The sequence below is a fragment of the Equus przewalskii genome, chromosome 10, assembly GCF_037783145.1.
Source record: "Equus przewalskii isolate Varuska chromosome 10, EquPr2, whole genome shotgun sequence".
In the NCBI taxonomy this organism is placed as follows: Eukaryota; Metazoa; Chordata; class Mammalia; order Perissodactyla; family Equidae; genus Equus; species Equus przewalskii.
In genome coordinates this window covers 4,077,279-4,101,951 of record NC_091840.1, presented here as the reverse complement: position 1 = coordinate 4,101,951, position 24,673 = coordinate 4,077,279, and the positions used below count along the sequence as shown (strand labels likewise).

Sequence of the window (24,673 nt, the reverse complement as noted above, 5' to 3'; positions counted from 1 at the left end):
CTCGGGCAGACCTCGCCTGTGTTGGGAAGGAGTTAAGCGCAGGAAATGAATGTGAATGAACTGCGATGGAGGATCTCGTCCTGGCCCCGCCAGCCACATGCTCACAGAGCAAACCTGCCAGGCCCTCAAACGCCAAATTGGTGAGGCTCAGTTTTTCTTGCGGGAGGTTTTCTCTTTTTTTCCCAGCTGTTTTGCCTCCAAATTACATTTTGCTGAGGCTAACGTCAAAGCTGATTCGGTTTCTTGATCAAGAGTTGGGCAATGAGATGAGGGGAGAGGGGCAGCCAGGGCGTTTGCTATTGACAGAAGGAGCCGGCCTTCTCGGGCTGGGAAAGCTGGAAAAGGGAACCAGCTGGCAGCGAGGGGGCGAGACCTCTCTATCTATCAAAGCAATAAAGCTGATGATTCTGAACAGGTGGTAGAACTTGGGGGTTCAGGCGTGTGGCCCCCTTCAAAGCAGTCCCCTTGGCCACAGGAAACTTCAGTGGCATTAATAAACTCAACTCTCCCCTCCTCTCCTCTCCTCTTTCCCAAGGTGCACCTCATCCTCTACGGGTAAGGCTGTGCTGGAAATTCTATAAAGAGGCCCTTCACGCATTTGTTCTAAGAGAGGCAGAGGAAAGAGGAGAGAGAGACAGTCAGAGGCTGGTAGCTACGCCGACACACCTGAGGAGGGTGTGTGGCTCTTACGCCGCTGCACTGTCATCGTGGGGGCTCCCTGTCTGTTCACTCTGTGACTCGCACACTCACCTGCCCTGAGAGGTCACACTCTCGATCAAAATCCACATACTCGTCCTCCTTGCTGTACATGCCCAGGCCGAATTTGAGAGGCTTCCCACTGGCATCGAGTCGGAACTTCAGTTTACACAGGCTGTCGAAGAGCTTGGACAGGTGGCGGCTCACCTGGCGAGGGGGTGGTGGGGGGAGGAAACACTGGCTTATGCAGCCGAGGGATGTGAAAGGCGGATCCACACGGCCTGGGTCTTGCTTGGGTGGCTTTAAGCATCCTTCATTTTTTGGAATATAGTCCCCTCCTCTCTGATCTACGTTAACTAAACATGCCTCAGCAAGAAAGGGCACGGCGCAAACTGCTCTCAGGCAGGACCCAGAACCAGCCCAGGAGACCCGGCACTTTAGAGACCAGTGTCTGACCCCGAACATCTCTTTTCCTGGAGAAGTTCTGTCCCAGGCACTGGGCCCGTTTCCCTAACTCACAGACTCAGATCCTAAGTTTCCGGCCCCCCCTTGTGCACTCATCTCCTGAGTCCTGTAACTTTTTGATTCAAATATAGTCGCGTTCCCTTCAGCTAGCTGGTTAACCCTCTCTGTTTCAGAACAGCCTCGAGGAACATTTTCTCCCTGGCTCCTGGGGCCTGAGATTTATTAGAATGAGCCCGAGGGCGACCTAGTGTGTGGGCGTATCTCTCAAAAACAGCTTCTCGCTAAGCCCCTGGCATCGAACCCACTTTCCAGATGAGGAAAATGAGGCACGGGTGGTAAAGGGCAGGATCTGAGATGGGTGCCTGGGCAGCTTCTGGCGTGGATGAGCTCATGGAGGGGATACAGGGACATCCATGGACACGCCTCCAACATCCTAAGGGTACCCAGACTTGGGGCCGCCTGGAGTCTGGAGGTCGCGCCGGAAGTGGGCCCAAGTTCAGGATGCCAGGGGCTCGCCTACCTCCACGGGGTCATTCCCATTGGCGAGAATGTCCAGGAGGTCAGCCGAGGAGACGAAGTAGAATCTTGGGAAAGCCAGTCTTTTTGTCTCTAGATATTCCGCCAAGGCCTTTTCACACACGGCCAAGCTGGGAGGAGGGGGGTGGGGGGCTGTGGAAGCCTTCTCTGCAGCCCCCCCGCTCCCGGACGGACAGCCCTGGAGACGCCCAGTCTGTCGTCCACAGCCCCTGTGTAATTCAGACCTTCCAAGCTGACGCACTCCTTCTTTGCCAGCCCCTGACCCACGGGCATCCCTGGGTAGGAGGGAGCACTGTTTAATCTCCGGAGATGGTGTTTCCTCCGATGGGGCAGCATGGTGGGATGTGGCCGGGAGCATGAGCACCGGTGTGAGGGTAGGGGAGTGTGGGGGGGATCTATGGGGTGTGGGAGGTGTGGGGTGCAGGTGAGGGGTGTTTGCCCGGTCCAGGCCAGCAGGGGGCACATGACTGGGTTTCCTGCTGCTGCGACAACCCTCGTCTGCACAGGTGTGAGGACGACCTACTTCTTCTTCAGGTGCTCGAGTTTGTTGTAGAGACCCGGTTTGTTGGTGGCTTCCACCACGTTTGGCGTTTTCACTGCATCTGCCATCAAGGCCTGGGAAGAGACGGGGGCCGCCAAGGTGTCAGCAGCCCCATTTTCTCCAATGTAGTCGTTTCTGGAAATGCCCAGGCTGTGCTCACCTTGAATTCCAGGTCGATTTCGTCAAAGCGCTTGGAGTCCTCCGGCAGCTGGGCACGGATGTCTTCAGAGCCAATGAAGATGCTCTCCAGGTGGCTCCAGGTTCTTTGGACCTCAAACCAGATGGAGATGACCGAGTCTGCCGTGGACAGTTTCTGCTGCCAGCTCGTCACCTCCTTCAGGAAGTGGGACAGGTACTTGGACATCATCAGGTTCTGCAGCTGCACCTGGTTGTCCTCCAGCGTCTCCACCAGCACCTCGTCTGACTTGAGCATCATGGTGCCCGTTCGCGGGTGCGGCTCGTGCTCAAACTCCATGGTGGACCAGGTACTATCCAGGGCTTTCAGCACCTTCAGGGGAAGAGAAATTAGGTCAAAGAGCATCTGGCACGAGGGGCTGAGAAGGACCCAGAGTTTCCCAGAACACAGAATAAACCCCACCGTAAGAAAGCCAAAATGTTTACACCAACATTATTCATAGTAGCTAAAAGGTGGAAACAACCCAAATGTCCATCAATGGATGAATGGATAAAATAATGCAGTCTATCCCTATAAGGGAATATTATTTGGCCATCAAAAGGAACAAAGTAGTGATACACTCTACAACATGGATGAACCTCGAAAACATGCCGAGGGAAAGAAGCCAGACACAAAGGCCACATACGTATGATTTGATTGATGAGAAAAGTCCAGAATAGGCAAACCTATAGAGACAGAAACCAGGCTAGTGGTTGCTTAGAGCTGGGTTGGGGGCTATGAAAGATGGGGGGTGATAGCTTAAGCGGTATGAGTTTTTTTGAGATAATGAAAATGTTCCAAAATTGACTAATTCTAATATGTGATGGTTGCGCATATCTGTGAATGTGTTAAAAGCCATTGAATTGTGCAGTTTAAATGAGTGAATGGTATGGTATGTGAATTATAGCTCAATAAAGCTGTTAAGAGAAAAAACAAGAAAGCCAAGATGTGACAATTCAAACTCACAAAACAGGCCAGGAGAGAGATCTGAACTGCCAAAGGAGCGCTCCAGAATTTCCCCGTGGCCTGGAGCTGCCCCAGCCCATGGCCCATTAACGAGCCCAGGTGCCGGATGAGGCCCGTCCTCCCGCCCGCCCGCCTTCAGCTCCTCAGAAGGCCGAGGACGAGGCAGACAGGACCAGACTCTGCTCCGTGAACGGAGAGAGTTCAGGTTGCTCCTAAATGTGCATACCACTGCATGCAGAGACGGAGCTGTAGACAGGAACGGGACTGGGGTTTTCTTTGGTAATAAACTCTGGAAATGTTTTATAAGATTTCTGTGTGGGTTAGGTAAGAGAAGGCCCAGGAACCTTTCCTTTTGTGTGAAGTGACCGCTGGACCCCACGTGAAATGAGAGACTTGCAGGCGCTGGCCGGGGCCGGCAGGCCCAGCGTCATCCCACACAAAGGGCATCTCGATGCCAACAAAGGGTACCTTCTCCATCCCGGACTCCTTCACAGCTTTGTCCACGATATTTCGGACCTCATCCTCGTAGTTGTGTAGGTTCAGCTGGAGTAAATCCGCCAGGGTGGTCTCATCTGACATTTCAAATTTCACCTGGGGGGAAAAATAGGAATGTTCCATGCACGGTCATTTGTACTCCAGTCGAGGACATCTGTGTCCTGGGAGACGCAGGGAGTGAGTAATCCGGCTGCAGAAGGAGCAGCTGGAAGCTCTGAGTCACCATTCACTGGATCCATGACTTGCACGAGTTGCCTCAAGCCTTGCCTTTCCTCCCTGTAAAATCGTGTGATAGCAGAAGCCACCTGCCGTGGACTGAATAGTGTTCCCCAAATTCCATGTCCCCCCGGACCTCAGAACGTGACCTTATTTGGAAAAAGGGTCTTTGTCAATGTTAAGGATCTTGAGATGAGATCATCCTGGCTTAACTTTGTGGGACCTACACCCAATGACAGGTGTTCTTAGAGGAGAAAGGAGGGGGAGATTTGACGTGCAGAAGGAGGCCATGTGACCACAGAGGCAGAGACTGGTGTGATGTGGCCACAAGCCAAGGAGTGCCTGGGGCCCCCAGAAGCTGGAAGAGGCAGGAAGGATCCTCCCCAGAGACTCTAGTGGGAGGGAACCCTGCCAACAGTTTGATTTCAGACTTCTGGCCTCCAGAGCCACAAAAGAGCACATTCCTGTGGTTTCGAGCCCCAAGTGTGTGGTCCTTTGTTACGGCAGCCACAGGACACTGACGCACCACCTCAGAGCTGGCGTGTAGTAACAGGCGTGGCTGAGTCCAATAGCAGGTGTCTGCATCGTGCCACTCAGTCCTCACATCCCTTCCCCATCCCCGAGCTTATTTTCTTCTCTCACAGACAGATGTTTCCGAGCCCGGGTTCTGAGCTCGCCACGGAAACCGGTTTAACCAACGGCTGGAATCGAATGTCTCTCGATGATGTTTGGGAAAAACTCTGGCCGGCTCTCACTAAGTCCTCAGCTGTGCTGAAATCCTGGGGCATTTTAGTGCTAATTGGTCACTGCCCGGGGATCTCCCAGGGCACCTGGATCGGGCGCACAGGCCTGCTGGCCAGCGGTCTGGACCAGCTATGGTCTCGGGACTCAGGTACTCAAGACGACCCTTCTGTTGTCGCTGTGTTTCTCTCTCCCCGGGCCCAGGCCACCTTCCACGTGCTCCTGCAGCCCTTCCTGCTCTTCCCTCCCCTCGGAGGCCCTGCCTCCTCTACACTTGTAGAATCATTCCCGAGCATTCCACCGGGCCTTCCGAACAGGACCGTGTGCCCTGGGCTTTCTCTCTTTGCCTCCCTCAGAGCAGAGGCCACGTGTTCTGTCTTTGGATCCTGGCAGCTGTGTGGGGACCTCTGCAGAGCAGCTGTCCGGTATAGTTCTGTTCAATGTTTGCTGACAGTGGGGAGCGTTCCTGTTTGGCTCCCGTGGGTGTCAAGGCCAGTACCCCCCACTCAGGAGCATCCTCAGGAAATTTGGGCACTAGGACTCTGTGCTCCTGGGGAGTCTGGGAGATCCAGCTGTTCATCCACCCTAAACTTCCTGAGCCTTGTGGACATTCAACCTACAACCAGAGCCGGCTACATAATTTGCGGGGCCTAGTGCAAAATGAAAATGATGGGCCCTCTGTTAAAATGATTAAGAATTTCAAGATGGTGACTGCAGAGCATTCAACTCTGCGCAGGGCCCCTCTGAGCGCAGAGCCCTGTGTGACTGCCCACGTCACGTGTGCGTGAAGCCAGCCTTGCCCACACCCGGCTTGATCAGCACCAGGCCTGGTCGCCCGGCTGAGCAGCTCAGGCCGGTCCGTCCTGCAGCCAGGCCGGCCGCTGTCAGAGGCAGTGCCCTCCAGCCCCCACGGCGAGCGGTACCTGTGTGGCCTGCATGAGTTGTTGCCAGTGGCGGTCCCGGATGGCGGGGTTCTGCAGCTCGCTCACGGCGCGCAGGGACGTGATCATGTTCTTCACCGTGTTGTCCAGCCCCACGAAGGCATCCCAGGATTTCATCTCCTTGTCCAAAGACCTCACATCTTTGGCAAACTTCTTACAATCTATGTCCATCTGCTCAACATTGATGTTTTTCCACTTGGTGGTCTTCCAGTCGTCGATGCTGGTATTTACCTGAGATGCAAACACCCACTGTCTACTCTTGTCAGGGAAGATACAGGAAGAGCTGCCCCGCCTCACTGCCACTGCTCGTGGGGAGCAAAACCCAGTGAGGAATATTTAGAACTAATAACAGAGTTTGGTAAAGTGGGTGGATACAAGGGGAAATCAACCTGGTTGTAAAGCTACAACTTAAAAGATAAAAAAAGTTTTAAAAACTTTTAAGGGTACAACCTAAAAGTTAGCAGTTAAAATATCCTTTGGCAAAATCCTGTGGTGGCCTCGTTACTGCTCCCCAGGATCCAGCTCCTCCTACTTCTTGGTGTGGCCACGTAACTTGACCAATGAAACGAGAGTGACACCTGACCCTTTGGGGGGCAGGAGCATGTAATCACTGACACTTGGCTCAGGGTTCGCTGCGCCTGCCCTGGCGATCATGGAAGCATAGGGATGTGCTGCCTGGAGGCTCCTGAACTAGGAGCTGGAGTGTGGACTTCGCATGGACGAGAAATACACTTTCGTTGTTAACTACACAGAGACGCCTCTAGGGCTGTTAGTTACTGCAGAGCAGCCTAGTTTAGACTGACTGATAAAAATATAATAGAAGACATTTCATTCACGACAGTAGGAAACAAGATGCAGAAGCTACCTGGGAATAACCCTACAGAGTGGAAACAGCACCACGAGGCCTGCAGCCTTCGATTCGCAGGGCGTTGAAAGTGGCTGTGAAGCTGGCAGTGCTCATCCTCGAGGAAAACAGGGATGGTGACCCAGGTGCTTGAGGCGGAAAGGCCTGAGCTTGACAAGCACACATGTCAGATAAGACACAAACTGGGGGTGTTTACGAGAGATTGACCTTGAAGATACAAAAACTCAAAACCTCAACCCCCATAGGAATCAATGGCCCTTTCTGGTGGTTTTAAGCTTCTTCTGTATCCTGTTATCATAAAGTGTCCTGGCTAGTTTGTTTTGGACACTTTTTTTGCGAAATATCCTGACTGTAGATGCTTAGTCTTATCCCCTGGGAAATACACCCTCCATCCTCTCGTCTGTGCTGACTGTTGTTTCCTGGGAACGTGCAGTATGCGGTTCGTTCTGACTTTAGCAACCGTGTTCTGTGATGGCACTCATAGCCAAGAGACTCTAATTCAGCTAACTGCAAAAAAGTAACTGTCAGGCAGCTTCAGTCCACACTCTCTCTTTACGGGCATTTGTAATGCAGCCTAAACTCCAAAGACCTTTTCCCTCTTTGGAAGAAATACGTAGACTCGGTATGGCCAGAATGAAGACATTTACAACATTTTACTACGGTATATTTAAAAATGAAATAAACGAAGAGATAGAGCACGCTCCTGTGTGGGAACCCTGAGTGCTGCCAAGGGAGCAGCTCTCCCCAGGTTAGCTCGCCGGAAGATCCAGCTCATTTAAAGTCAGAGTAATTTTCTTTTGGAGGGGAGGGGGATTTGACAGATTCTGAAGTTCATTCAAAAGGATAAGAGAGAAGAGCTAAAATATCTTCGAAAACAGGTGAGCCAAGAGGAGAGAAACTGGCGGGAGCTAACACATGCACGTACGCCACCTACAAAGCCTTAGTGTCGGGTAGAGTGACCGGAGGAGAGTAGGTGCCTCCATCCAATGCGCTTGTTGCATCTTAACAGCCGAAGGATAGTGGGAGCAGCTCCTCTTGGTGCCGGGATACAGCGCGTGCAGAGGCCCCCCCGCCCTGGGTACCATCAATGTCAGCCTGCCCCCCAACCCCGTGCCCAGCGGCTTGCCGTCCCCCTCACCATGACGATCATGTCCCAGAGCTCCTTCAGCAGGCGGACCTCTTTGTGACAAGCTTTGAGCTGCTTGTAATCTGGGACTGTGACCTCGAACAGGCTCCCAGACTTGCACAGCGCCTCCATGATGCCCTCCATGGCCGCGATGCTCTTTTGTTGCTGCGAGCAGGCGAGGGAGGCAGTAAACGGGGGGCCCACGCCCAGCGGCACCGTCCTCCCTTCCCTCTGCTGTATGCGAGCAAACCTTCTCAGAGCCATCACTGTGCTGTCTTTCCCCCACACACCTGTACAAAAACCCTCCAGCCAGGGGAGCAGCGCCCTCCCCTGCCCACCTTCAAACGCCCCCTCACTTCTGAATTCACGGGAAAGTGGTTTATCTTTGTGCTTTCAGGCCCGAGGACTGACTTCCAATGGACATTGTACGAATGCCCAATTTCCTCCTGAGAGTCCGTGATTTCCTAGAATTTCCCCAATTTTCACACTATAGACATATTTTTATCTTATTAAAAATTATGTAAGTAATGCTTGATTGCTTTGAAAATGAGAAAAATCTAGACAAAGAGGAGGAAAAAAAGAGTCATCCCAAACCACATGACTCAGAGCGGACGGCTGCCAATGCTTTGGTAGCAAGCATGTTGTATGTTTGCGTGGGCACAAAGGTGGGTAGCCCAGTGTACGCACTCCGCCGCAGAAGGGCCTGTCTCACGCGTGGATATGATTACCTAATGGAGCCCACATGGGTCTCTTCAAAGAATCCGCCTGGGGCCCTGTGGATAAGGGCTCCGGGGGCTCGAAGGAGCGACTGGGAGCATCCATATTCTGGTTTAGGGAATGTGGCGTGAGAAGACGGCCATGGAGAAAGGGCTGGATTTTGACCTTTGGGAATGGTGGGCATTGAAGCTGAGCAAGCCAAAAAGCAGAGGCTTGGGGGAGGGAAAGCATGGGTGACCCTGAAGGACATCTTGGGGGTCCCTTGCACTCAAGCCTGTGGGCTGCAGAGTGAGGCAGAAGGGGGGGCTGGTCTGGTCACAGTGGGTGCTGAGCACTGTGCTGGGAGCAGAGAGGCATTGGTGGTGCCCCATTGTGCTCCCGGGGGCTCCCCGACAGGCCCCATGCACCCCACACCCTCCTGACCTCCTGCCCCGTGAGAGCCCTCAGGGCCTGAGCTTGAGTGCTTTGCCGGGTCCAGCAAGTTGTAGAACTTGCATGTTGGACGCTGACCATGGACTTGGACCGTGGGAACAGAGAGGGGACACGGGTGAGGCTTGGCCACTGGCTGCAGGTGGTGGGCCAGGGAGAGAAAGGAGTCAGGGACGACAGGTGAGTGCTAAGCCCGGTGACAGGAAACTGCTGAATGTGAATGGGGTTGGGGACCTCCGAGGGAGAGCAGAGCTGAGCGGCAGGGCGGGTCTGCGAGGCCGCAGGAGACTCAGATGGGTGTGAGCTGTGGGCCTGGAGTGGAGCTCTAAGCAGCCCCCCATGCAGGGAAGACCACATGGAACGTCCGAGTTTGCAGGTACATGCACATACACATGTATACATACACACGCACACACACACACGTGGCCTGGAGGACAGCTGCACCGAGGCTGTGTTTCTGGACCGAGAAGAATGACAGCTTGAGAAAACACGAGAAAGCAACATGGTTCCCAGAGTTACGACCCCATCTCATCCTAGAGCAACAGTACCTTGTTCAGGGACTTGTAGGGGTCGGGGTCACTGAAGGAGAAGGGGGCTTCTCGCCTGAACTTCTCTCTGAACTCGTGCTGCTTCAGCTGCAAGAGAACCGCACGGAGACGGCTTGCATTGCCCGTATCCAGCCTGGATTGCCATGGCTCCCGCAGCCCGCACGCTGCTGCCCCCATCAGAGAGCCTGTACCCCGAGGCCCGGCCCCACCGGGGGGCCGCACTACCTCGAATTGCTGGCACTTCCGCCTCAGGATGTTGACCTCGTTGGCCTGGAGGGGCGCCACGTTCTGCTTCACCTGGATGGCCAGTTTCTTGGTGTTTGTCCACTGCTCTGGCAGTTCCTACGGCAGGAGAGGCCAAGGGCCGTTCCTTTCTCTGTTCTTTTAAAACTTTCTATTGTGAAATAATCATAGACTCACAGGGAGTTGTAAAAGCGGATGGAGAGTCCTGCATGCCGTCCCCCCGTCCGGGTGCTGGCATCTTACACAGCTCTGTCAACAGCCAGACCGGGAAGCCGGCGTTGGTGTGTTTCTCTGAACTAGACGACAGAACCTCTCAGTTTTCACCCCAATCTATTTGTGCAAGTGTGTGTGTGTGCACGTGTTGTGTGAACATGTATGCACATGTATGTGCATGCATGTGTGCACGTGTGTAGTCCTAGGCAATTTTACCCCATGCATAGGTTCCTGTAGCCACCGCCACAAGCCGCACACAGCACTGTCCGTCACCACAAAGACCTCCCTGCGTTCTCTCTGTAGCTGCACCCGCCCACCCGACTCTGGGCAACCACACACCTGTTGTCCATCTCTGTAAGTTTGCCATTTCAAGAACGGCTGTAACAGTCAGATGAGTTTTTGTATTTTCCAACTACTCCACACTTGGGAAAATATGTACATATGATCATAAAATATTTTAAAGAAAAAAAAATCCCAGCCCACGAATTCTTTGCCCACAGATGGAAGACACATTGTTTCACTTTCTCCTGCAATTGACAAGCGCTCTCTGTAGGCAGGGGCATGCCTCAAACGCCGTATTGATCACACCAGCTACCCCATCCATGGCCCGGAGCCCCTGGGGACTGGCCGCACACTTCCATCCCGGTCTTTAGCTGGGCCTGGGCAGGGCGGCAGGGGAAGGCACCGCCCTCTTGTTTTCAGTCAAAACACCATGTGCTCCGAAGCAGGCCAGGGCAGCCCGGGGTCACCGTGGTCACTGGCTCTGCGTGGCTGTCAGCCTTCCGGCTCCTTCCCCCTTTGCCCCACAGCCTGTTACCCTCTCAGCTGTGGGGTCTTGGGCACTGGCTTGAGTCAGCTTGAGTCAGCACCTACCGGCAGGGGGAATGCGCCTGTGTGACTGGACACAGAGCCGGGGCAGAGAAGGGGAGCCAGGGAGGAGAGGCAGCCGGATCTGGGAGGAGGCTGGAACTCCAGCGGTGGCGGGGCAGCAGCCCCAGGACTGTCTTCTCCATCCCTCCCCACTAGCCCAGTCGCCCACCAGCTGCTGTGGTGCTGACTGTTGACCTTGCCTAAACCCGCTGTAAAGTGCCGTGCAGCTTCAAGCCCTTCTCCCTCACTGCCTTGCCGCAGCCAGCCTGGCTGTCCCCCCCTCCCCGGCCATGGCGAGGCGCCCGCGTCCACCTGCAGCTTCGCGTGCGTTTCCTCGGGGATCTCCTCCCCGTAGGTCTTGAGCAGCTCGATGGTCTGCTTCAGGGGTTCAAACATGGAGTCAGTCGCCGCCTGCCTCTCCTTGACCTTCATCAGATGGCCCATCACCTCCACAAGGCCGTCATAGTCCCCCTCCTTGAGGGGCTTCGTTAGGCCAGTCCTGGCAACTTTCATGAAGGCTTCCAGGTCGGCGAGGCTGCCGAAGGAAGGCAAGAACCACCAGTGAGGGCGCCGCCCGGGGTGGAGGGAGGCCCGTCTGAGCAGAGGGACCGCAGCCAGCGCTCCCCGCTTATTTCACAAGGCCCCGCCGAGGGAGGCACAGCTCCTGTCCCTCTCAGGACACCGGCTGCTTGTTGCGTCTCTGCCCACATGTCACCGCACGCCTCGCCAGCTCTGCTCAAACTGACCAGCAAGTCCTGGCGTAAGGCCACATCCCAGAGAGCCTTGGCCGGCCTCCCAGAGGGTGCTCCAGTCCATCGTCCTCCCTCTGGCCCCACACAGCCCACGGCTGACCACTACCTGTAACGGCGCAGCTATGGTCCTCACACGAGGCTTCCCCGCCAGACCCAGGCTCCCAGAGCTTTCCCCGGCGTCTGGCGCCCAGACACTGCAGGTGCTCCATGATAGGGGCTGGACAGAGGGACAGAGCCTTCGCTCACAGCCAGGTGGCCCCTTTCTGCTGGGACCTGCCCTTGGTGGGGCCACTGCCTCCTAGCCTGGCCTTCGCCCCCGTGTCCTCCCTGGCGGAGGCGCCCCCCGACACCATGCGCTTCCACGGAAGGCTGTTTGTGGAGGCCCCTGGTGTATTTCTCGGGCTCTCCTGGGCTGTGGTCGCGGTCAGGATGACGGCAGGGTGGGTGGCAGGGTCCTGGCGCCCACCTGTTGATGACGTGGTTGCTCAGGTGTCGCTTGAACATGAAGCTCCAGCGCTTGACGGTGCTCAGGAGGGCCTGCTTGAAGGGGCGGCAGTCGCCCTGCAGCCAGCCGCTGAACACCTTGGTGTTCTCGCTCCTGGACACCTCCTCGTACAGCTTCTCATACGAGTCGATCTGGAAAACAGCCTCTGCTCACTGGGCGGGCGGCCGTGGGGGTGACACCGGCACAGGGCGGGTGCCCCGCACAGAGCCTTGGCACGCGGGAGGCCCTTACTGCCGGCTAGTCTCCTTCTCCAGCACCCCTGGGGGTCCCTGTGCCCAGCAGTCTATCCCCAGCCCAGGATAACATCAGAGAGGGGCAGCATTGGGCAAGGCCAGCAGGGCTTCTGAAGAAGAACAGGACAAAAGCCACTGGAGGTGAGTGTGGCCATGGCACCTGCAGGGCTCCCCTTAACTCTGCCCTCTCCACATGGCTTCACCTTTTCAGGGCTGGCACGTTCTGCCAGCCATCCCCATCCTTGTGCGGCAAAATGTGCCCCCCTGTGCATCTCTCCTTGGGTGCGTCACCTCCACTCACCAGCCTCTCTCTCTCTCTTCTCTGCCTAATCAGGAAAAGAGGCAGCAGCTCCTACACGAACTATGTTTTCTTTTTTGCCTTTTTTTTTTTTCCTGCTTTATCTCCCCAAACCCTCGGTACATAGTTGTATGTCTTAGTTGCAGGTCCCTCTAGTTGTGGGATGTGGGACGCCGCCTCAACGTGGCCTGACGAGTGGTGCCATGTCCGCGCCCAGGATCCGAACCCTGGGCCACCACAGCGGAGCGCACGAACTTAACCACTCGGCCACAGAGCCGGCCCCTGTTTTCTTATGTTCTATGTTCTGGATGCTCTGGCATCGGGGGCCTCGCCGGCCCTGGAGGGACTGCCCCTCCCAGGGAGAGCTCGTTCCTAGAGATGGCAGACAACTCCCCAGGGAGCACACCTTTCCTACACAAACAACCAACCCAGAGCCCACACGCCAGCACCTCCTTTATCAGGCTCTCACAGGGTCCTACACTCTGGCCCAGTGTTGCCCCGTCCTGATCACCCCAGGCCAGGTGCCAGCCAGTCCCGACACCCCGCAGTCCACTGCAGCGATTCAAACTCGCCAATCCTCAGCCTGCTTGCCTTGCCTCTCCTGACCGAGAAAACCCCAATACAGGCTCTTGCCCATGCTGTCCGCTCACTCCCTCTGCCTCCTCCCCCACCCTGGAGCGTCCTCGTTCTCGTGTGGCCGCGCATGGCCTGGCGGGCCCCCTCCTCTTGGGAACCGTGAGTCACAGACTATCTTTTCAATGGCAGTCGTCTCTTGATTTATAATAAAACCTACATTTTAAAACCATTCACCCCTTTCAAACCAAGACCAGCGATCCTCCACGGGGCAATTCCGGAGGCCAGGAAGCCAGCGGGCGGGGCTCACACGCACCTGCTGCTGGAACTGGGCGAGCGTGGGTGGGGTCTTGGGAAGGGACGATTCGGCCCGGCCGTCCAAGTCCTCCGGGGTGACCGCACGCCCGTAGATCAGGAAGTTCTTCATGAACTCCTGGGGGTCGTCCGTCCAGAGATAGGAGTACCTCTCGAAGGAGTCCTGGTACTCCTCGGCCGCCTTCATGGCAGTGATAACCAGGTTGGACACCTCCTCCCTCATCTCTATCAGGTCAGTAACGTCTTCCAGGTCCGTCTGGAAGGGGGCAGGAGAGAAACAAACAGGTGAGCATTTTGCTGGCGTTCAGGACTTAGATTTGATCACCTCGTCCTGGAGAGCGGCTCTCTGTCGGCAGAAGCGTTGCTAACCTCTCAAGATGGGAAATAGGGACGTGTGCTGATTTGCAATGTTCTCCCATGAGAAGGTGTGCTGAATGTGACTTTGGCCCAGCAGACCCCAGGGTGACTCATGCATCGACTCATTCATTCAAGCTGCTGTGTGCCACTGGGGACGGACAGGACTCACACGGAGGCTACAGCCCCGGTGGGGTCAGACGTTCATCAGAGAATCACAGACACGAAACATCGCGAGCCGGGCCCTTGCTCTGAGGGGCAGTGGGGAGGAGGCCGGGATGCTCCCTGAGGAAGCAACCATTGGTCTGAGAGCTGATGGACGGGACAGGGAGGCAAAGAGCAAGAGAAGCAGCAAAGTGCGTGCACAGGCCCTGCGCTGGGAGGAAGCAGGGTGTTTGAGCTGTGGATGGCTAGAGCAAGGGGCGTGCGAGGCCCCTCTGGACAGGAGCTTTTGAGTCCCAAGTGACTGAAAACCCAACCCAGGTTGATGTAAGCAAAAAAAAACAACTGCTGGCTTATGTAACCGGAGAATCTCGAGATGGGGGCTGTGTATCAATCATGTTTTTTATTTTCTGCATTTTAAGATGCTTTGACAGCTTAAAAAATCTTGCTGGCTAGGGAGAGACTGCCCCTCCCAGGGCCAGTTCTTAGAGACAGCCAAGGATTGGGACAGGGAGCAAGCACGCCTTTCATGTGCAAACCAACCAATCCAAGTTTACACCCTCATCCGCCTCCTTTATCCGGGCCTCCCCTTGCCCTAATCAGCCTGGGCTAGGCACCAGATAACTGGGCACCAGCCCTAAAGCCCAGAGCCCAGCTGACATGATGCACACTGGCCAGGCCCAAGCTGCTTCCCCGGCCTGTCGCCTTTCCCTCGGAGACCCCAAGAAAGGTTGGCCAGGGCTTTCTCCTCCCTCTTGCTTCTCCCTCCTGAGCAAACCTGGTGCTCCCCGCTGTGGCCCTGCAGTTCCAGGAGAACCGTGAGCAGCATCCAGCTTTTCTTTCAGTGGCACTGACCTCTCCATGTCCCTCCGTCACCTCCATAAATTAAAATCTCGTGGTGACAGACGAGATGGGGGGTGGCCCATAGACTGGAGTGTGGTTTGATCACCAGGACCCTCAGCCTGCTTCGCTCTTCATCATCTTCTTCATCAGTAGATGAAGCCGCTCTCAGGGTCCCAGGATGGGTGCAGGAAGTCCAGACACGCATCCCGTCAGATCCCAGAGCACATGTGGGCGTCTGGCTCTCGTTGGCGTGAGTTGGGTCCCACATCCGTACCTGAGCTGATCACTGGTGGCCAACTCTATTCTGAACTCCGGAACAGCTTGCTGCATGCGCCTGGACCAGGCAAGTCACCTTTTTGTGGCTCAGAAATCCTCAAGGCATTTTCTCTGCCTGACGCCATCTGCCTGGAAATCCCCTCCCATCCTTTAAGGCTCAGCTCACATGTCATCTCCTCTAGCAAGCTGTCCTTGACCTTGCCAGGTATTTCTTCTTGTGTCCTCACCTCACTACACACACACACACACACACACACACACATACATACATGCACACAAGCACACACGCACCCACACACGTGCATATACACATACCTGTCCCCCTAATAGTACAGAGCATTTTGCCGTATTCGTTATTACAAATAACACATGCCCATCATCAAAAATTTCAAGCAATGTAGAAATATATAAAATTAAAAGCCCCCTTTGCATCCTCAGTGCTCCCTCCATCCTTATTCCCGTCCTGTTTCCCAGAAGTAAACACTCTGAACAGTTTGGAGTGTATCCATGGAAGGACAGATTTGTGTTTGTTTAGATGAATGAAATCATTTCTAAATGTTGTTCCACAACTTGGTAAACACTTAATAGCACGTCACGAGCATCCTTCCACCCCTGGCTCATTTTTGTGACTCACCCAGATGCCTTTGCATGGATGGGCCAGAATCTATTGAACGACTCCTCTTTTGATGGACATTGAGGTCTTTTCCAATTTTCGTTTTACTGTTATAGAAACAATGCTCTGACAAACATGCCTCCTTAGACCCCCCCCTGCAGGGGCGCCAAATTCCCTATGCCTTTTGCCTCCCTAGAATCTGATCTGACTATGTCCTACTCAGCAGGCCGGTGTTTAATGCATGTGGAGCGCCACTGGATGTTTGTCCAATCGCCTGAGCGCTGACAGAGTCCCAGCATTTAAATTACAGAAGGCAGCGGAATACCAGGAAGCGGGGAAGAACACGCCCTTCACGTCTCACTGGGGGTGGGGAGGCGCCAGAGGAATGAAAGCCAGGCCGACTGGGGAGAAGCCACTTTGGGAAGACGTATGGGATTTCCAGAGTAGGGACAGAAATCAGGTCTGTGGTCCTGTGATAGAACTTGATAGAATGGAAAACCTCTCGCTTCTCGTCACATTCAGAACCATCATCATTTAAAATGTAAATAACCAGGCATTGCTGAGTTAGGAAGGCAATTCTGAATTAGGAAAGCAATGGGTGCCCACGCAGAGAAAGCGGGTGGGCTGTAGGAAGCCCAGACTGACCTTGTAGCTCATTCTGCCCTTGGCCAGTCGGGGGATGAGCTTGGCGACATTGTAGATGTCATTGATCAGGCTCTCGATCAGCGCCAGGAAGCCACGGGTCCCACCCATCTCCAGGGACGGACTGAAGACCAGCCCATCCTCTTCCAGCTCCATGCGGACCTCAAACAGCGGTGCCACACTCTCCTGAAACAGGTCATCACGGGGGTCAATGCCTCGCCCTTGGCTGAGCCATTCTCAATGCCCAGATGTTCACTCTGGGCACCAGCCAATGTATAGGGCTAACTCCCACTGGCTGGGACCACTTTGCAGGGCAGGTGGCCCCAGTGGGTTCTTCAGCAAGGGGTCTGAAACCACCATTGGGCCAAAAGCAGGCTGGAGCAGTCCAGGGCAGGAGAGGGCAGCGATTCTAAGTGCAGACGAGAGACCAGCTACCTCCGTTCAAAGCCTGAATCTGCTACTTATTAGCTCTGTGGCCTTGAGCAAGACACTTGACCCCCCAATTTCCCCAAATATATAAAATGAGGATAATAATTTTATAGAACAGAGACAACAACTGTCCCCATCTCTTTGGGTTATTGTGAGGATTAAATGGCTCGGTAGCATACAGAGTGTGCAGAGTCGTGGCTGGCTCACTTTTAAGTGCTGGCAGCCACGGCCACAGTGTGTGGTGGGGTCACAGCCAGGCAGGACAGCCTTCCCTGTGCTCTGAAAAGGACGAGCCCTCACACCCATCAGAGGTTCCCGTTTACAAAGCACATGCACACAGTAACCCTGCGTGTTCCTGGATCCCCTCGTGAGGCTGCAAGGCTGAGTGGGCCAGCCTCTGTAAGGCGATGGGATGGAGGATAGCTGGACATACCAGTGAATCCCAAAGCATGGGCCAAGGCCCACGGGTGGCCATGAGATCCGCTCCATGGCCTCTTATCTTCCTCCAAACAGAGTTGCCTGTTGGCCCTGGGAGTGGTTGACTTGAGAGCCCCCTGGTTTGCTCTATGACCAAGGGAGGGTGTTGACTAGTGTCTGAGTCAGATGCTAAGTGGTATGAAAGTTCAATCGTCATGAACTCAAATGACCAGACTTTTCTAAAGCTGCTAGCTCAGGGGGTCGGCTCTTCTCACTGGGCCACTTAGGGACACCCTGGGACTTCTTGAGGAGTACATTTTGTTATCGGGGCGTCCTCATAGTTTTGATTGTGACTTTGCTCACTTTGAAACTGTAATTTATGACTTATAATTGTATGTTAACTGTAAATTGGTTAATTCCGTTGCTGACACCTTGCAGGGCTGTCTGTTGCATGGGGAAACTTGCAGTCGGTGGTGATGACTACTTTCATCAACAGAATGTAGGGTCCGTGAGTGTCTGGTGACCACCGGCCTTCGAGGCACACGTGCTGGGCTCAGGCACAGGCCATCCGCCCTCTGTGGCTGGTACAGGGTGTCTCAGTGCCATCCCCACCATCATTTCCTGGAGGGGCGGGGGGGCGCTGGGGGTCTTTGATCCTGCCCTACTGGCCATATTCAAAATCATTTGGGAGCCATATAACAAAAAGACATGGGTAGGGAAGGGCTCAACCCCACGGAAAACGCTGGAGAACGTGCCGGGATGCAACGAACCTGCACATCCCGTCCCGTTTGCTCATCTGGCTTACACTTCCACCCACCTGGCTGAGAGTCGAGTAGGGTAGGGGCTGATGTTGCTGACAGGGCCCCCCCCCCCCCCAATCAATGTGAGTAGGGGCTGTGGTGCCTGCTACCCGTCACCTGGAGACAAGGTAGGACAACCTCCTCAGGTCCACTTAGGTATTCTACGGCCGATTCATGGTGCGGCAGATTTAAGGTGACCAGGTGTCCTGAGTGCCTGGGACTGAGGAGGATGCAGTCCCGGGATGCAGGACTTCCGGTTTTAGCACTGGGGTGGGTTAGTCACCCTAGGCAGATTTTAATGTCTGTTTGTTTGTAAAGAAATAATCTATCTAATATTTGTAACTCACATCTGTAACCATGTTGTCTATCAGGTAGTTCAGGGATTTGCGGATGAAGTGGTCAAATTCCTCCAAGACCATGCCGTCGATGTGGTTGACGTAGTCTTTCCAGGAGTAGCTCGCTGTGTCCGCTCTGAACAGCTCTGCGTTCTCCTGCAAACGAGCAGTCAGCTGTCATTCCACTGGTTCACCTGTTCCCTCTTTAAGCAACGTGCTCAATGACTCTCTGGACCCCCCTTGCCCTTGTTCACATCCTCCGGATGCCCGGCTCTGCTCCCAGCTTCTCGAATGTGCTGGGCTCTTTCCTATGGCAGAGTCTTGCGCAGGCTACCCTCTCCCATTCTCGTCGCATCTGGCTTCTTCTAATAGTTTAGGTTTTAACCCAAATGTCACCTCCTCTCAGAGGCCCTCCTTGACCACCCTCCATTCATCTTAGGTTTGGTTCCTGTCCCTTCCCCCACCTATATTCTCTCTAGCAATCCATTATTTGTGCCCATGATGGCACAGATGACAACTCTGAATTCTTTTCTTTATTTGACTCTGGTCTATACGCCCCCCCTTGGAGCCAAGCTTCATGAGGACAGCGATTGACTGTCTTTTCCACCATTGTACCTCCAGCACTCAGCAGTATGCCTAGGACAGAGTAGGAGCTGGTGGATGGATGAATGGATGGGTGGGTGGGTGGATAGATGGGGGAGTGGGAGGGTGGATGGGTGGATGACGGGATGGATAGGTAGACATATGAATCTGTAAGACACCGAGTGCGACAGGGAAATACAAAGATGAATAGGACCCAGTCTGTACCCTCAGGCAGGTATATTCCAATAGAGGAGAGAAGACACAGGCTTAAATAATTTCAGCGTAAAGTAGAAAGAAATGGTTAAAATGACTATCATGGAAGTAGAGGACTCTGGCAAATCTATGTGACCTCAAAGCCTTGTCTCATTGGCTAGCTGGCCTCTGCCTCACCAGGGTCCTACCCCACGGCCCTGCGTCCTCGCCCGCCCTCTTCCTGTGCTCTGCACTGCGATCCCTTGCCTGACCCTAAGCCAAATGGATTTGTCCTGGGCTTTGTTTACAACACTTCTGAGAGTGTTAGCAGGGTAATTGCTTAACTCTTTCAAGTAACATTTTTGCAGTTTAACATCTTAATTTAGTGGGACTTTCTGGCACCATGGCAAAGAGGGAAGGAAGAGGATCTGGAAAAAAGACAAAATATTTTTTGGTCCAGTCAAGTCACTCCATTGGGGTAACGACCTTCCAAGCAATGAGGTGATCATGAGAACAGCCAGCGAGAGACCCTCCTCCCCGTGGGGCCCACTGGTCTGTGTGGGTGTGGTGACCCATCATTTAAGTCCATACCAATGATTTGCACCATGCCCTGGGAACCCCAGAAAACTGCCCTGAAAACATCTTGAGCTCAAGAGAGAATTCTCCCTTTTTCAGGCCAATGCAGCGTTCCACCTTTCACATTCGCCTCAGATACAAAAGCTAAGATGCAAGCTGGATAAAACACCTGCCAAGTGAGGGAGGCACAAGGACACCCACACTGTTAGGAATCTAAGCAGAGCTTCCAGAACGCCAGGCTACCATTTTGCATTCTCCCTCTGAACGTGTCAGCAGGGACATGGGCTCACGGACCGTTGAGACTGTTGGCAAAAAGGAATCTCCTGCTCTCTAGGCAGCACAGGAGGTGTGCGTCCTCACATATCCTGATTTGAGCGTGTTGGCACAGATACGCCATGCACACACCCCCAATGTTCCTCGCTCTTCCCACTGGTGAACCATGGGCAAACCATGAAGGACGCCGGTTAGACACAGTGCTTGCCCTCGAGCAGCTTATCTCAGGGAAACAAGAGCTGTTGACTTTGTACCAAGATGTCACTTGTCTACACCAACTTTGTGCGGGGTAGGGGGTGCTGATCCCCTTAGAACAGAGGGCAGACACGTGACAAGGGGACTCAGCCTTCAAAGGGCACGTTTGGGATGGTCTGCTATTTTCAAACAAGACTGTTGGACTAAAGATCACAGACTTCTGTGACCACTGAGCCATTTAATGAAGAGCAAGCAGGCTCTCAATGGCCCTCCTGGGCGTGTCCTTACTGCAACCATGGCTTGGATCTTCTGGCCAGCATCCTTGACCGCAGCGTAGCGTCTGTTGAGATTGAGCATCCTTCCATCCAAGTCCAACAGAGCCTCTTTCTTGTTGTCCTTTCTCTCAAACATTGGGTTGGCAGACCAATCCTGAAAGGAAGACGCGAGAGAAAAGTCTTTGGAGAAAACGCTCCTTCACTGCACACTCTCTGATGTGAACATCCCTGTCCGTTGCTGACCTCGGAGAGGCCTAGGCCCCTGAGAACTGTTGACCAGAGAGCCTTAGATGACAACTCAAAACCAGTCAGGGCCTTGAGGGGCAGAGAGACGTCTGGGATGCTTCACCCAATCAGGCCCAAAAGGAGTCACTCTTGGGGAAGGAATCTGACTCTCTTGTCAGGGCACCAAAGGAGCTGAGGGCGAGGGAAGCCATAAATGAAGAGGTAGGGGACAAGGCGGCCAGATCCGGAGATGAATGTGGAGATGATCAGAGCTCCAGAGAACAGAAAGAGACACATGTGACAGAACAGATGACTAAACACGGTGTTGATGAGCTGAAGAAATGCTGCCATTTTCAGATGGAAACCCTTAAGGGAGTCCAGGGAACATTAACAAGAGGAGACGCATGTCTGGAAACACCCTGGTGAGGGTTCTGAAGCTCGAAGATACTGAAAAACTCCACACACCTCCAGACAGAGAGAATGAGGACATGAAAAGGAAAGTCATGCCATTGTCCACCTTCTCAACGTTGAAGCTACAAGACAGGGACTGCTGTGTGCTGAATTGTGTCCCCCACATGTATACGTTGTGGTCCTAAACCCCTAGTGCCTGAGGATGTGGCCATATTTGGAGAAAAGGTATTTAAAGAGGGGATTCAGTTAAAACAAAGTCGCTAGGGTGGGCCTTAACCCGACATGACTGGTCTCCTTACAAGAAGAAGAGATCAGGACACAGGCACACACAGAGGAAAGATCTCTGAGGACACAGGGAGGAGATGCCATCTCCAAGCCAAGGAGCGAGGCCTCAGGAGAAACCAGCCCCACCTGCACCTTGATCTCGGACTTCCAGCCTCCAGAATTGTGAGAAAATAAGTTTCTCCTGTTTAAGCTGCCCTGTCTCCAGCACTTGCTGGAGCCGCCCGAGCAGACTGACACAGGGATGTTTCTAGACTGTTGAAAGAAAAGGACCACATCAAAACATCCTTTACCTGGACAACAGACAGCCACAGGTGAGGTCAAAAGAAAGATATTTTTGGACAAGCAAGGACTCAGAAAGTACGTCATCAATGCAGACTTTCTGAGGAAATTACTTGAGGAATTACTCCATTCGAATGAAAACTGAATCAGAAGAAAAAGTGGTGAGCCATGATTTTCATCTGTGATGTACTGAGTACATCTACGTGGGTGGTGATGAAATGCACGTGAACTGTAACATAGAAGTTTCATGCTGTGAAAAGCCAAAGGAGTCTCCAAATAGAAGAGATGTGTTCTAACAAAAAACACTAATGCTGGCCAGGATCAGAAATTCCAAATGATTTCAACCCAGGAGTCTGTGGGGGTGGAAAGGGAGGTGGTGGATATCAGCCTGCTCCGAAGCGCGATCTCGGCGGGGGTGCGTGGCGGGGCTGGTGGGGCATCTTGGTTATTTAATTTTGATATGCAAAATATAGCATAAACATGATTGTTTTAAAAATAAAATAGAGTTACATAGACATTGCAAAGTAATGGGAGCGGGCATTTTGAAAACTTCCTTTTGGAGCTATCGCTGCAGATGTCTGCAAATTAGGGCGCTGACGACAGACCACAGGGGAGGCTAGGGAAGGACTCCCCCCCGCCACCCCCGTTCTCTGCGTTGGGCTGGGTGAAAGGGACCGTGCTGCTTCCATAAGGAGCGATGAGCATGCTGCAGGCAGAGCCGAGTTAGCGCATCTTTCCCCTCCTTGTTCCTGGCACCTGCCTGGCAGAGAGGGGACCCTGCACGCACACTTGCTGAGCTCAATGGAACGGAATTGAATTCTGCAGAGGGACTTTTTCTGCCTTGGGACCACCCTGACATCTTTGTGCGGTCCAGAGCCTCAAAGAGCAGGCTCCCGCTGCCTGTGGCGCGTTCCGTGAGCATCTCCGCGGGGCCCGTTTTCCCCAGGAACCTCTCCTGGGTCTCCATTTAAGCCCCACTCTGTGCCTTGCAGCTTACTCACCTTCATGGCCTGGGAAATTCCATCTATATTCTGCTTTGCTTTTTGCATCCTGTTCTGCAAGTTATACAGAATTTCTCGCATCTCTTGAATATATTCAAACACCCCTAAAATATAAGCGTAAAGGACTCTCACAAAGTGAACGACTTAGCGAAATGAAAACTTCCCTTGAGCTGGCTTAACACTCATTATTACAAGACAGCACCTGTGTGAATATCTGGAACGTGAAGCAGAAGAAATCACTGCGAGTTCCCTGAAAGGAAGTGCTGAGGAATAATGCACATTGTGCCTCTCTGGAAGCGGAACTTCCCTATCCCCAAACAGGCGGATTATTAATTCCGCCCAGGAACTCCAGGCTCCTGATGCCAAGGGACCCCCATCCCTGGGCACCCCAGCCCCTCCAGCCATGGACAGAACGCTGGAGAGACTCGAGCTTCCTTAGAAAGCTCTCAGAGGCCTGGATTGGAGCAGCTGGAAGAGACATGTTCTTGGGCGGAAGTGAGAAAAAAGAAGCACACGGCTTCCTTGCACAGAAAGGTCCAGGTGGAGCCAGGTTCGGGTCAGTGCACAGTCCCTCCTTCGAGTAGTGGAGGCAGGAGACGGCATAGGAGGGCTGAAAAGATGGCGCAAGACAAGTTGGAAGGTCCTGATGGAGGGGCAAACGATGGCAGTGCTGTTTACCCAGAGGCGGGTCCTGGGGATGAGGTTCTTCCGCCTGATCCCACGGTGGGATGGAGGGAGGAAGGGGACTCATGGGGTCACTTCTACTTCTCGGATCTCTGCCCGGAGCCAGCGGCAGCGTGCCCGCGTGGAAGACCAGCACACTGCCCCGGCCTCCAGCGAGTCTAGTTCGCAAACTTGGAACCCTCGGTTATTGCCAAGGAGTCTTTGCCCATTCTCTTTGTACGTGACACAGATGGGCTGCTGGGACCGGGCAAGCAGGTGCAACTATCCTTCAGCTTTAAACGAAACCCCGTTGCGGTCAGAGTGGACCCACCGAGCCAGAAGGCAGAAGCGGCCACTCGGGTATGTTTTAGGACAGAAGCCAGACAGGTCGGACCCCACCCCCCACCCCCCACCCCCCAGTTTAGCCCTACGTGAAATGAACATGGCCTTGGTACCTTCCCCGTTCCAGAACAACGTCGTTTCAGCGCTCAGTAACTTCACATCGATTGCTTCCAACTCCGACTTCACTAGTGGGAATTCTACGTCCATCACAGTGGTCTTTATCTGCAAAACGAAGCCTACAGTTTCAGGGCCTTTGTTCCAAATCCAGCCAGACCGAAAACTGTCTTACGGTAAGGACTTATTACTCGGTACCCACCAAGCCAGTTACAACTAGTGTTATTTGATTGAGAATTACATGTAAATCAAATTTCAGGAGATTTCAACGTTTACAATTATTTTTATTACCCAGGATTTATGTATATACTTAACTCTCAATTACCCATGTTATGGGGTAGAAAGAGAAGGGAGTACAATAACACAAAAACAGTGAGTGTATAATCCAAAACTTTTAAAAATCTGGCTTAGACTCATAATCAGAGAATCAGGGAAACACACATGGGTGACTGGGGCATTTCTGGGCTCAGAATCTCTCCTGGGTCATGAATCTAATGCTCGAGGAGTCCAGGATCGCAGAGAAGCTGTTCAAGCTGTTAACAGATCAGAGTCAACAGGAGTACAGGTTCCATAGCGTCTTGACACAGTTCCAGCTGCTTCAAGAAACTAATTTAACGCTTGAACGCCTCAACTCACAAAACAGAGAAAAAGGAGGAGAGTGTAGACAGTTTTTATAAATTATTCCTTTAAATAACAAGCACCGTCCGCCCTTTGTAACATCCTTCTATCTAGCAACATTTTGATGTTTATATAACTTTTCAAGGACATTTCTACTCTATAAAGAAAGGGATGTACACAGAATTACAACTGTACATGAGACGCTGACTATTTGCCTTTCAGAATAATTCTTTACATACATTTAGTCCTTTAAATGGTGCCCCCAGCCCCACCCCCACCCCCGCCACTGCCTTCAAATGTTTTCAGACGAT

At 53.4% G+C, this 24,673-nt stretch overlaps 1 protein-coding gene across 2 annotated transcripts in view; it reads right to left on the bottom strand.

Annotated features, from left to right (window-relative positions):
* The window catches only part of DNAH17 (dynein axonemal heavy chain 17), a 110,712-nt gene that overhangs the window by 66,052 nt on the left and 19,987 nt on the right, over positions 1 to 24,673 (bottom strand). For both annotated transcript variants that reach the window (XR_011522838.1, XM_008524885.2), the window contains exons 15-31: positions 23,744 to 23,852; positions 22,626 to 22,729; positions 20,438 to 20,578; positions 18,344 to 18,487; positions 16,354 to 16,536; positions 13,462 to 13,716; positions 12,003 to 12,172; positions 11,097 to 11,319; positions 9,684 to 9,800; positions 9,459 to 9,545; positions 7,777 to 7,929; positions 5,756 to 6,004; positions 3,849 to 3,971; positions 2,400 to 2,747; positions 2,222 to 2,313; positions 1,682 to 1,808; positions 751 to 903 (exon numbers count right to left, since the gene is read on the bottom strand). Coding sequence is in view for 1 of the 2 variants with exons in the window: in XM_008524885.2 (XP_008523107.2) it covers positions 751 to 903; positions 1,682 to 1,808; positions 2,222 to 2,313; positions 2,400 to 2,747; positions 3,849 to 3,971; positions 5,756 to 6,004; positions 7,777 to 7,929; positions 9,459 to 9,545; positions 9,684 to 9,800; positions 11,097 to 11,319; positions 12,003 to 12,172; positions 13,462 to 13,716; positions 16,354 to 16,536; positions 18,344 to 18,487; positions 20,438 to 20,578; positions 22,626 to 22,729; positions 23,744 to 23,852 (2,778 nt within the window). In the remaining variant the exon portion in view is untranslated. The remainder of the gene's footprint in view (positions 1 to 750; positions 904 to 1,681; positions 1,809 to 2,221; positions 2,314 to 2,399; positions 2,748 to 3,848; positions 3,972 to 5,755; positions 6,005 to 7,776; positions 7,930 to 9,458; positions 9,546 to 9,683; positions 9,801 to 11,096; positions 11,320 to 12,002; positions 12,173 to 13,461; positions 13,717 to 16,353; positions 16,537 to 18,343; positions 18,488 to 20,437; positions 20,579 to 22,625; positions 22,730 to 23,743; positions 23,853 to 24,673) is intronic.